This window comes from Passer montanus, unplaced genomic scaffold (genome assembly GCF_014805655.1).
Source record: "Passer montanus isolate IOZ18808 unplaced genomic scaffold, ASM1480565v1 scaffold33, whole genome shotgun sequence".
Classification (NCBI taxonomy): Eukaryota; Metazoa; Chordata; class Aves; order Passeriformes; family Passeridae; genus Passer; species Passer montanus.
The window spans coordinates 9,880,993-9,893,957 of record NW_024368041.1 but is presented as its reverse complement, the minus strand read 5'-3'; the positions used below and the strand labels follow the sequence as shown (position 1 = coordinate 9,893,957).

At 38.8% G+C, this 12,965-nt stretch overlaps 1 protein-coding gene across 3 annotated transcripts in view; it reads left to right on the top strand.

The window, feature by feature from the left end:
• The window catches only part of ZFAT (zinc finger and AT-hook domain containing), a 76,970-nt gene that overhangs the window by 31,816 nt on the left and 32,189 nt on the right, over nucleotides 1-12,965 (top strand). For all 3 annotated transcript variants that reach the window (XM_039715469.1, XM_039715470.1, XM_039715471.1), the window contains exons 5-8: nucleotides 1,620-1,764; nucleotides 2,041-3,515; nucleotides 4,715-4,947; nucleotides 11,239-11,326. In XM_039715469.1, the coding sequence (XP_039571403.1) occupies nucleotides 1,620-1,764; nucleotides 2,041-3,515; nucleotides 4,715-4,947; nucleotides 11,239-11,326 (1,941 nt within the window). The remainder of the gene's footprint in view (nucleotides 1-1,619; nucleotides 1,765-2,040; nucleotides 3,516-4,714; nucleotides 4,948-11,238; nucleotides 11,327-12,965) is intronic.

Below are 12,965 nucleotides of genomic sequence, written 5' to 3'. Positions count from 1 at the left end.
GGTGATTAAATTTTTATAGTGGTAGTATGAAAGTCTATTAAACAGTTTGGTAGTCCTTTTAGGAAATGCTCAAACATCCTGAAATGCAGAAGGGCACAGAGGAGAGTTAGTGTGGAGCATTTAATGAGAATTTTTGTCTCACAGTCAAGGAATGGGAGGCCTAGAAGAGGCAGTCATGCATATAAAGCAGTTTAAGACCTATTTTCTTTTAACTGAGTCATTCTAAATATGGAATTTGCTTCTATTTTAAGTATTGAAGTATCAGAACACTTTTCTGGTGTCTGATGTGTATTCTGTTACCTTTGTACTGAACCCACAGACTGAACCATGGCTCCTATGCTGTAATGACAAGGTCCCATCTCACTGGGACAGTGCAGTTTGGGAGATGCAATCCTGTGGACAACCTGACATTTTTGGGAAAGGGAGGAACAGGAAGAATAGAAGTTGTAATGTTCTGGTAACATTTAGGGTGGAAACTTAGAAGATCAGTTCTGTTGAACCTGCAGAATCGTTGGTAGAGAACTGAAAACATTATTAAAAAACAGTACTCCAAAAAAACTGGTTTTAGGTGCAACCAGTTTAGTGACCAACAGAGCTATTGCAGTTTAGTTATTCTGTTTAGTTACAGAGTTGCCTGATGTCCAGTCTGATAGGAAAAGCTTCAATAGCTTTAGGTACTCCCATATGGCCTCTTCTCAAAATATCTCAATTTCCCACTTAAAATCGCTCTGAAGGACCCACAGAATCTCTTTTTTTCTCCTTGTTATCTACAGCACTTCTTTTGTCCATGTAATATCACCCAGTCTTTCACACCTATTGTGGGGTAACCCCCACTGTGGTTTCAGAGACTTTATGTTAGTACTGCCTATATTTTATAAATAATATCTCCAGGAATCTGGGCTAAATGCATTCAGTAAAGCCCCTTCTGCTCCCAATGGAGACTGAGAAGTCCACATGGAACACAGGATCAGAATGTCCTGAGTTGGAAAGGCTCAAGAAAGACTGAGTCCATCTCCTGGCCCAGCACAGAACAGCCCCAAGAATCACACTGGCAATTGTCCAAACAATTTTGGGCTCTGTCAGGCTTGGAGCTGTGACCACTGCCCTGGGGATCCTCTTCCAAACATGTTCTTTCATTCTGAGGGATGGCAATATGCCCCAAACTATAAGGAGTTTAAGGAAAATATGTACATAGCTTTAAATATAGACTAAACTTTCTTTTAGAGTAAATTTTCCCCAGCCTTTTTTGTGGAACTGATTCAACAGCTTGGTGTAATTTTTCAAGGGATGTGGTATGAAGCAGAAACCGAAAAATTCAAATTTTATTTAGAAGATTTACAGTCTTTTGAAGGTGGAAATATTTGGATGTAGGATCTCCTTGTAGCAGGCATCAAGCACTATGAATAATTCTCTGAGCTAAGTCCTGGCAAGTTATTTAAGCAGAACTGTGGTGTAAGTACTGATGGCTTCTGGAAGAGTATCCATCATTAACAACAGAAAAAAAACCAGTCAAACTAATGATTGCAGATTTTATTGTTTAGTTAACACTTTTATACTATAGACAATGCATGTTTCTAGTGTGAGATTTTTAATGAACATTCTTTTAATTCTTCCTTTAGGAGCCAGAAAAATTGTTCCTCTTGAGGCTTCTCCTCATGAAAGTGAGCCCAAAACTCCAGACACAACAGACCCATCACAACGAAAAGGATATCAAGAATATGCCATTCAGCAAACCCCATATGAACAGGCAATGAAAACAAGCAGGTAGTTTTGAAGTGCTTATATGTGTGTTCATGCAGAATATTAATTAAATGCTTCCCCATCCATTTTCATGAAACTGGGGTATTTTTTTGAGACCTTTAAGTAAAGGAAGAGCTGAAAATTAACTATGAATAAGCTGTATAATTTAAAATGTCTTTGGAGAACACATTTTTAAAAACTAAGCATTTCTGTCCATTATAAATGTCTAGGGAAATTTTAACACATTATGTTACCAAGGTTCACTACTGTAAGTATAACTGCTTGTTTGGGTTTTTTTAGGTTGGGTCCAACTCAACTGAAAATTTTTACATGTGAATACTGTAACAAGGTGTTCAAATTCAAACACTCCCTCCAAGCACATCTGAGGATTCATACAAATGAGAAACCTTACAAGTGTTCTTACTGCAGTTATGCCAGTGCCATCAAAGCCAACCTGAACGTTCACCTGCGGAAGCACACCGGGGAGAAGTTCAGCTGTGATTATTGTACCTTCACCTGTCTCAGCAAAGGCCATCTCAAAGTCCATATCGAAAGGGTCCACAAGAAGATTAAGCAGCACTGTCGTTTCTGCAAAAAGAAATACTCAGATGTTAAAAATTTGATCAAGCATATGAAGGAAACTCACGACCTTCAAGACAAAAAGGTGAAGGATGTTTTTGATGAGCTTCGCTTGATGACACGAGAGGGCAAAAGGCAGCTTCTCTATGACTGCCATATCTGTGAGCGCAAATTCAAAAACGAGCTGGACCGCGACCGTCACATGCTCGTCCATGGTGATGAAAGACCCTTTGCTTGTGAGCTCTGTGGGCATGGAGCCACTAAATACCAAGCCCTTGAGCTTCACGTTCGAAAGCACCCTTTTGTGTATGTGTGTTCTGTGTGCCTGAAGAAGTTTGTCAGTTCTGTGAGGCTCCGTGCTCACATCAAAGATGTGCATTCAGATCTGCAGGAGGATTTTGTTTTTAATAGTTCCATCAACCAAAGCTTCTGCCTGCTTGAGCCAGGAGGTGACATCCAGCCAGAAGCCCTTGGTGAACAGCAGACACAAGCTGCAGGTGAATCGACTGTCACAAGTACTGATGCAGTTAACACCCCACAGCTATCTGCTTCTGAAGGTGAATCAACAGCTGCAGATGTAAGTGTAAACCATGGTGGTCAGCATAATGGTGACTTAAAAGTCGATGCAGTCCTTTCCTTAGAATTAGAAAATCCTCTGGCGAAGAATGTAGAAGAGACACTGTGTCAGACAACAGACGTAGCAGTCCCAGACATTCAGCCCTGTGTAGCATCAGATTGCTTCCTCCTAAAAAATGGTACTGCTGGCCCTGAGGAGTTAAAAGATTCTTCTCCAAATGAAGAGGAAGTTACTCAATGCAGTTCTGTAAACGAGCAGGGTGAAGAAATTAATCTTCTAATATCTGAAGACAAAAGTTTGAATGTGAGTCAGAACAATGCAATGACTGAGAACCTTCCAGTTCTTGAAGAGAGAATCCAGTCTGTTCCTCCTGGTGAATCAGAAACAAGCAACCCACCCATTCCAAATTCAGCAGAGCCCACGGACCCTTTGGCAGCAGCAGAAACTGGTGCAGCCACCAGCCCACAGGCAGCCCCTTCTAACACAGCTGCAGCCAGTGGGGGGAATGGATCTGTGGCCTTCATGCAGATCCTGGACAGCTTGCAGAAGAGACAAATGAACACTGAGCTGCGGGAGAGGATAAGGAAGGTTTATGGAGACTTGGAATGTGAATACTGTGGTAAGAAGCAGTGGAATTGTGTTTGGGGTTTTTAAAATCCTGTGCAGTGAGTTTCACTTTCCTGCTCCTCCAGTTTACAGTGATATAATTGTACATCTTTGCAGCAGCATTCATTTTGTAGTTCAGTATGGATTCTGGGGTCTAGTGGGATTTATTTTTTGCTGTAAAGAATGTGAAGTGAGTCAAATCTCCTCAAAAAAACCCCCACTAGTAGAATATAGCAAAGCAGTACATTGCAAGGCTCAATTTTCTGTTGATGTGAAATTTGATAGAATTAGATTATTTCTGTCCACATGTGTCTCCCAAGTCACAACTTTCATTGGGGCCAAGCACAGCAGATTTAGGCATGTGATCAACATGAGTTCAGTCCATGCTTTAATGCTTGAGCTTCATTATCAGCTTAGTAAAAAAATCCATTTTTTTTCATATGGTGTAGGAGGATGTATAGTAATATACATTCTATACAATAGATACATATATACTGGCATAATTTTGTATCATGTTTTGAACCAGGTTCTTTGAGAGAAAATTTTAATTACATGGTATCAGATCAAGACTATCCTCATTGTAATTGTTTGGCTTTTTTAATTTATGGAAGTGGGAATAACACACAATTTCCACTAATTCTAACTGAAAATTTTTGTGTTTATGTAACTGGAAAGGAAGCAAAATATATTTGGGATATATTTTGTAGTTTTCATTCTTAAAAAGGGAAAGGACCCAAAGTCTGAAAAAACAAGTTTTTGAAACATCACATCATGTAACATTGTACTTTAGATGAATTGCTATGAAGTATTTGGTGCCATTATGCCAAAAAGGATTTTAAGAAGGAGCAACATGAAAGAAAGTAACAAAAAATATTTTGACAATCTCTTTTAGTGTACAGTTGCATTCAAATTCTTTGAATAAGAGAACAAATGTAAAGGACTTTTTCTTTAGGAAAAAGATCTTTGATTAGTACTAGAGTTGATCTTGTTAGGCTGTTTCAGGACATATAACAAAGGTGTTATAGGTGTTAGGCAAAGGTGGATTTGTAAATATATTTTCAGTAGCGAAGGGTCTGTAGACAACCTTTCATTAAAGACAAAAGGGACAGGATTCAACCAGTGTGTTTTGTCCTGAAAGAAAATTGGTTATTTTTTTGAATTTTCAAACAATTGTTTAGGAATTACTTTCTTCATGTCTAATTTAATTTTCAGGCAAGTTGTTTTGGTACCAGGTGCACTATGACATGCATGTCCGTACGCACACTCGAGAACATTTATATTACTGCTCCCAGTGCAATTATTCTTCCATCACCAAGAACTGCCTTAAGCGTCACGTCATCCAGAAACACAGCAATATTTTGCTGAAATGTCCCACAGAACATTGTGACTACTCCACTCCAGATAAATACAAGCTCCAGGCACACCTTAAAGTTCACTCAGATCTGGTGAGTAGCAAACCAAATGTGTGTTTGCCTGAATTCAGTGTCTTCTTCAGTGTTTGTAATTCTGTGGTAATACTTGAAGAGTAGAGCTTAAATAGCTCAGGGTTCTAACCTGTGTGTTCTCTGCACACTTGTGGGAATACCTGACTTAGAGTAACTGGATATTTGGACCTTCTCAGAGCTGTTTCCGGGGGATTATGTCTGTATCCATTTTCTCTCTTTGGTTTTCCAAGTATTTTCAGATCCTTTGAGCGAGTAGAATAATGTTGGTACTATTATTACATTACTTCATTCTGTAAACCTGAATTCCCTTCAAAAATACATGACTTGGGTAAAATTAAAATATGTTCTTTTTGATTACTACAGACATAAGATATTTAAGTTATTGAAAATTATTTTAAAGGTTCCTATCTTGCTCAGAAAACCCTCCAGCTCAGAGTGCCATGTGCAAAAACCAGGTATTGGTAGGCTATTGGTCAGTATTCCCAACAGCTGAAGTTACTTTAAAGATATTTGGATATTTGGAACAGAAGAACACTTCACCTCCTACTCCTCTTAAGCATTTACTTCTGAAGAATTTTAAAACCAAACAGAAGAGATGACACAAAAAGGAAAATTTTTCCCCCTTATGTCCTCCCATTCTGTAAATATTTCAAATGGAATCTGAATTTGTTGTGAAAGATGCAGAAAATTCACATAATAGACACTCTTTGAATGTTTTTAAATTCATGGTGTTTGCAATGCCCACCTGATAGCAAAAATCTGTGTAATTGATGTCTAAGAACACTTAAGAAAAAAGAGTCTACAATTAGCTCTCCTGAATCCTTCTGTAAGTACCTGGTTTTCAAGTGTGATGAATGTCCAGCAGCTCCCACCAGGAAGATCATTTTCATAATTCTAAATAGAACTGAGAAAATGGATTTCATAATTAAAAGCATTGTGACAGCGAGATCTTTCAGAAACATACTTACTGATGCTTACTGTCAAATGTATTTATTTAAATGGATAAAAGATTTCATGTATTAGATTTTGGCAATTCTCATATTGGTCCTTGTGCCCACTGCTTGGTATATTTACTCCATGCATATCTCAGTGAAAAGGACCACTTCTTCAAATATATGTCTATGCAGAGTTAAATGTGGAAATCTACTGTAATTTTAATTGGAAAAATCAATTCTTAATAAATATTAAAATTCAACTTCTCTGGAGACTGAAGATAGTGAAGTCTCAGTTCAGTTTCTTGTGTGGATGTGTATCCTACATCACCTCTTTGCTGGCTGCATTTCAGCTGGGTCCTTGCATTATTTGTGGAAGATAAATTATGGGTATTGAAAAGGAGCTTTCCCTTCATCCTTGTATATATCACTGTATAGCTACCCACTTTACTCTCTATGCAGTACCCAAGTCTTGCACTGAATTTGGGATTGGGTATTCCCTGGCAGATGATGATGGGGAGTGTGAATGTGATGCCTCTTTGCCTTCTGTGTTTGCTACACATTCTTGTTACAGAGATTTTTACTTTTGAAGCCTGGGAATTGAGGCGGGGCTTGATTCAAAGCCAAAACTTTGTCTATATTCTCTGATTTTCAGTACTCATCCTTTTGCTCCTAGGGCTTTAGATTTTTGATGATTGTTGGCATTTATTGAGCTCCTCCAAAGTTCAAACTGTGACATGACCAATCACTTCAGTGTCATGGGACTTAGGAAAGGGCTGGGCAGTTTCAAATTGCTTTAGTGCAATTTATATTATGAGTGAGCTCATGGTAACATTAAAGGGCAGGGTGTGGAATTAAAAAATGCTGATGTAGGTACCAGAGTTTCTTTACAACCCCCAGTGGCTTTTGCCATGCTCACTCTGCTGAGCAGATAAACATCACAGAGAGGTTTGTCTCGAACATATTTTAAGTCTATGTATGTAACTGATACTGCAACATCAGCACCTGTATAAAACTGCACTTCAGACCCAGAACCACCACACATTTTTAGGTGCCTACATGCACATTTTGGGATGTAAATAATTCTTGTCTTTGGAAGGATGCTTAGAAATTCCATTATGTTGTTGACCTTTTATGTAATAGCGTCGCTGTTGGTAGGATGTGAGATGCTCAAGCTCTGATTGCTTATTTGCCCTTCCCTGAGGAAAGTAAATTTTCACATTTCACTGCTCTGGCTGTGTTGCCCCTGTCTTTGGAGCAGTGCTGCTGTGCAGTCAATAATGCAAGGTACTGCAAAGGGAAGCAGTTAACAAAAGCATCTCTGATCTAATGATCGGGCACTCAGTTGGAAAGCAGCTTTTGCTCTTAGTCTTGACTTCCATAATGAATGTCTGCTTGGCATTTTTTTTACTGATAGTTATTTCACAAAAAAAAAAAAGCTTAAGTACTGTATGCAGGTGCTTGTCATTTTGTGAGCTGAGTTCTGCTTCTTGCCAGACTTCAGAAAAATCTGTCTAAACATCTGCACATTCTTCTGTAGCCTCCTTCACGTGTGTACACAGCTGTCTCCTAGGTACATCACATCCTTTTAGCTGAGTTGCATTTTAATGCAGGAATCTTTTGGGAAAATTTTTATTTGAACATCGTGACAACTGTGGTGAAGATTTCTGGAGTTCTTCACTCCTCAGAAGTGTAACTTGGAGGTGTAATTCTGATCTCATGGGTGTTAGAAATTAAATTTCTGTTGATCTGGATAGATGTGGGAGCAGACTTTAGCCCTCTATTCCTCTACAAAATTATGCAATCAAATGTTCTGTTAATTGAGTTGTGGGAACTTTTCCTGGAAATGTTCTGTGAGTGCCAATATTTAGTAGAAGGTTTTAATTTTTATTTTTGTGACAATATAGTTGTATACCTACCCCTAGAAATATCTTGAAACACATGCCTCAGAGAATTAAAATTCTCTTCAGAGCACTATAAATGGATAATGCAATATAGCTAATGCTTTCTTAGCACAATTTTAATTCATTTATATAAAGAGAAATGCATTGTGATTATTATGTAAGTGGCCTTATTTAATAAAGAAATAGTATAAACAAGAAAAATTGTGATAGTATTAGGCTAATGTATTTTCACTAGGTTTAAGAATACTTACATACCTAATTAAATTCCTGTTTTATGGAATGTAAACACTTTCAGTCAAAAACTATCTTTATTTAGGAATTATTTAAGTTTCTTATATTTTCTCAAATTGGCTAATAAGGGTGCTGAGCAGATATCAGGCAGTGATTGTCTTTGAAATTTAAATAGCTGATTGGACTTTGCAGCTGGTCTCTAACAAAGGTAGATGCAGTTCTCTCCATGCTTTGTTTCTGTTCATGCCCTTCAAAAAAACCTTCAAAGGCATTTAAAAGGCAGATATTTCAATAGGGCATAGGAAAAATAACTTTCATTCTTACCAGAGGAGAACTGACTTGCTGAGAATGTGGTTCAGGTATTACTGCAACCTCAGCCTTCAAAGGGTTTCTGTGATCACCTGCAGCCAGGGCTCCTGAACCTGAGGGGCTGCAGAGCAGGGGAGCTCCTCTGGGGCTCTGTTCTGTGGTCTGGGTGCTCTGAAATACTTCATTTACAACAGGGGGTCTTTAAAGGCTGTTTTGAGAGTGATGGGATTGCGCTGAAGGACTCACACAAACTCTCAGGGCAGCTACAGAGGAACACTTAAGCATTCCAAGCTGACAGCATAAGCTCCAGTACTCTGGCACTGGCCTGGATATTCTGCAAGGAAAGGTTTGGCTGCAGCTGGGTGCTCTCTGTGAGAAACTGGAGCTTGACAGACACACTTTGAAGGGACTCAGTGCTCCTAGGCATGCTCTGTTACACTACAAAAGATAACCCTTTTGAAGATCACTTCTGCAGATCTTGGTGTAGATAACTTTCTAACAGCTTGAAAAAAGCTGTTGGCATTATTTCATTATTGAAGAATTTTTTTACCATCATCTTGTGGAAAGATGAGTTCTCAGCACCCATCCATTCATGTTGGTCTGTAGTTCTTGATGCATTTACTGATTATTTTAATTTTTCCTGTAAGATATAGGCTTATAGCCTTGCCTTCCTCAAGAATATTAATAAGAATGTGAAGTTGTCACAGTTAACAGCACTTCCAGCTGAAGTAGGGTGTGTGTAGTGGAGTATTGAATTTTTATTTTCTTATTTAATATTTGTCTCAATGTTCTGGTCATACTGAGAAATACTTAATTTAGCGAGTATTAGAGACCAGTGACACCCAACTGTCCACTAAAAGTGTACTGTTTGTTTCCCTTTATTTATTGTATATTTTGAAATCAGATATATAGCAAGCTTGAAGAACACACTGAAATCTGTCAACACATTTCAGCTCAAGAGGCTCTAAATGATTTTGTGCTGTTTTTCTTATATGTGCCAAATTATGAATGTGATCATGCAACTACATCTTTGAAAAGGTGCAAACATTGCTATGGAGTTTTGTTATGATTAATCTACCAATCTTTGTTGGAGTAACATGTTCAGGTAGAAATCCAAAACCATAGTAGCAGATTTAGGTTATATCATTTAAGAGACCCTAATTCCACAAACTAACAGCTCTTTTTCAAGGTTTTGTCAGCTTTGTAGGCTCCTTGGATCTCTTCCAAAACTCAGCTAGTACTTTCTGATGTTCCTTTTTTTCCCTTAAGATTCTTAGGGCTTAAAATGATGACAGCCCCAACTCCATCATAGCAAGGTACTGCCCTCAGGGTGGTAATCCTTGTGTTGCTGCCATCCCCAGTCCCTGGTGCAGGTTTTCTCACAGGAGCAAATGGCTGTCAGCTCAGCAGAATTCTCCTTGTGCCACTGCCACATTAATGGCAGTGAGAGCTCCATATCCTACAGTCGTGGGAGTGTTTATTGCTATTTCAGCCCAAAGTGTTCTAGGGCTACTGCTGGTTTTAACTTGTAAGTACTTCAACACAGGGATTTGTTTCTCAGAGGTACATGAGACTGACTGCAAATCCTGCATCATATTCCAAAACCTGTCTGCCATGAAAACCCATCAATTTTTGCTTTCCTTTCAAGAGAAGTGTTAATTTACAGCTGTACAACTGCAACACCTGGACAATAATGACCTCTTTGTACAGTCCTTGCTATTCAAAGATGCTCTTTGGCCAAAGGTCAGACACCCTTAGAGTCCAGCACCCTTAGCCTCCTGTGATCTCCAGATTTCTCCTTCATAACACAGGTCTGTCCCGTTTTGATCAATAATCTTCCTTCCACACTCTTCAGGAAGTATTTCTGTCCTGGAATAAGTAGTGAAGTGTCTGTTCTGTGCCTTCAGCTCACCTTTTCAGAGATCTCTGCTTGGTGGGCTGCTGCATCTCTCCAACCAAGTACTGTGTTACCTGGGCACCTGCCCAGCTGTCAGGACTAACTAGACTCCCTCCATCTGTGGTTTTGATAATCCACTCTTAAATTAATCTACTCAGTGCAGAGGTGACTATGACCCACTCATTTGATTGAGCATCCAGTGCCAGCAGGTACTTCTGGAAAGATCAGTCTCTCCAATTTATATTGTGACTGTCGAGGTTTAATTTAAAGTGTAATGGAGAAAATTTCTACATTTTTAGGAGTTAGTTGCATTTGTAAAAACAGGAAAATTACAATTAGACTAAAAGTACATATAGGAAGAGATAACATCAAAACTCTTCAGTTGAACTTGATTGATAATGTTAAATCTGTTATAACATGAGTGACACTGAGAAAATCCACAGCAGTCTTTCAATCAAAATACTAGAATAAGACTTTATCAGTAGTACATAAAATGCTGAACATTTATAAAATAGCTAGAAATTCAGACACTGAATAAGTGATGGCATCTGTCATTGTTAACTCTGCTGCTCAATTTCAGGACATTTTATAAATCCACACAGTGGTGGTTGTCTTCAGAAGGGTAAGATCTGATCCTGGTTTCAGAAGGGTAGACTTCTGACAAAAAAGAAGAAAAAGCCCTAAATATTACTGCTTACATCAAATACATTTTCTTCTGTTATGTGACTTGATCTTTTGACTTTTGATTTTCTACAGAGTCAGTCAGAAGATAATGCTTACATTTATTGTGCATATTCTCATCTGCTGTAACTTGGAGCCCTGTATTCATGAAGATTAATGATGTGCTTAGAGTCTTTTAATATTTCTCCTTCACTTACTTCACTATAAATACATTCATTTTTTCCTTAAAAACCAAATCTTGAATTATAACTTTGTTGAGAACCATGTATTACTGAATAATGACTACAGTGATTATACCAGTAGACTGAAAATGCAATCTCTTTCTTTCTCACTTAAGGATAAAAAGAGTTATTCCTGTCCTGTGTGTGAGAAGTCATTTTCTGAAGATCGACTTATAAAATCTCACATCAAGACAAATCACCCTGGTAAGAAAAAAATCAAGGAAGATTTCTCAGTCTATTGCAATAAATGGATAAGGGTTTAGAATGAGCAGTATAATGTGATTATATTCCTAAGAAAGAGAAGAGTCTATTTCTAATTCAGCTGGTTTAGAGTAAGAATTGTGTTGGTTTTGCAGATGTTAGAATTTAGAGTAAAAAGTGTTCCCGTGTGAGCATGTGTGTTGTGGAATATGTTAGATAATTTTGCTAAGAAATCTGACAAAGGGTGAAATCAAATTAAGCACTGGAAGTTTGGGCTCAGGCAGACAGACATCCTGTAGCAGCCCAGGAGAAGTAAAATTCCCACTGGCCTTACATGAACTGCCAGGAATGTGTTCAGGGCTCAGGATTTGTCTGTAGGTGCCTGATGGGAATGCAGGGCTGGCCCTGTGCATGCCCAGGTCCCATGGGCTGGGCTGGACCCCCAGGGCCAGCTGGAGTCTGCAGCAGGGCTCCTGCTAGAACCAGCTGGGATGTGGTGTGGCCAGTAGTAATGGAGCTGGCAAGCCTGGCTGGATGCAGCAAACTGCTCCAAACTCTGTTCTTGCCTTGCGTTCTGATGCCCTGATTTATCAGTGTGAGTACAAGATAACATGAATATGGTGAGTCAATGTGCAGTGCCTGAGTAAAAAATCCTTTCTCAGATTTTGGGAATTCAATGCCAGAATGCTGGTGTGGGGACTGATTTAAACCCCACTGATGTGAACTCAGCAGAGTCACACTGGCATGTCCCTCATTTCTTGCTTCTCAGGATCTGTGTTACATTGGATAGAAAGCCCTGCTTCTACTGCAGAGGAGTGAGAGGTGACACTTGCATTAATTCATCTACAGTGCTCCTTATCACCTGACATAATTGGATACAAGGAAGGAAAACACTGGTCATGCTCAGACTGAGTCTAAGGGAAAAAAATCCAATTAAAATGATGTAACTTTCCTTGTACAGCATAATAGGTAAAGTAGTAGTTTATCTTCCTACTGCCACTAGATAGTGCTAGACCCGTATTTTAAACAATTTCCTTCACTTTAATTTCATCCTTAACTCCCACTTCAGCTCTTTAGTTACTAAACCTCTTTATTTGCAGACCACTCCAGAGCAGTGTGGTTGTCGTACGTCAGAGGACATGTCTGATGCAGGAAATTGAGATGAGAAAAGGCTTCTGAACTGTACTGTAGTCAGGAGGTATAACTCCAGTAAGCATAGAAATTGAATCTCAAGAAGTGTGCCTTTAAAGCCTTTGTGCTGCCTCAGGCAGGGAGCATAGGAGACTTCCCTAAATAACAGGACCTGAGAACTGGCAGGGCCATGATGTTCTCTGACCTTACATGTTGTCATTAGCCTGTACTGGTCCACTGGCTTCTGAATGATCTGTGTGTGCTATGTCTGAGGTCCAGAAATACCAGTTAATTCTGGAGCCCTGAAGTACTAAACTCAGGATTTAAATACTCCGGAACAATCATTTGGTATCTGAATCCCTCTAAAAAATGTATAGTGTAATTCCATTTTTTTTAAATTCAAGTGGGTCTTTTAAACTCTTACTGTAGAAGTAAGGTTTAAAAAGAAAATCTGCACTATTATTTTGTGTTTTCATTTTTCATACTTGTATCATGGGCGAATAGAGCTTAA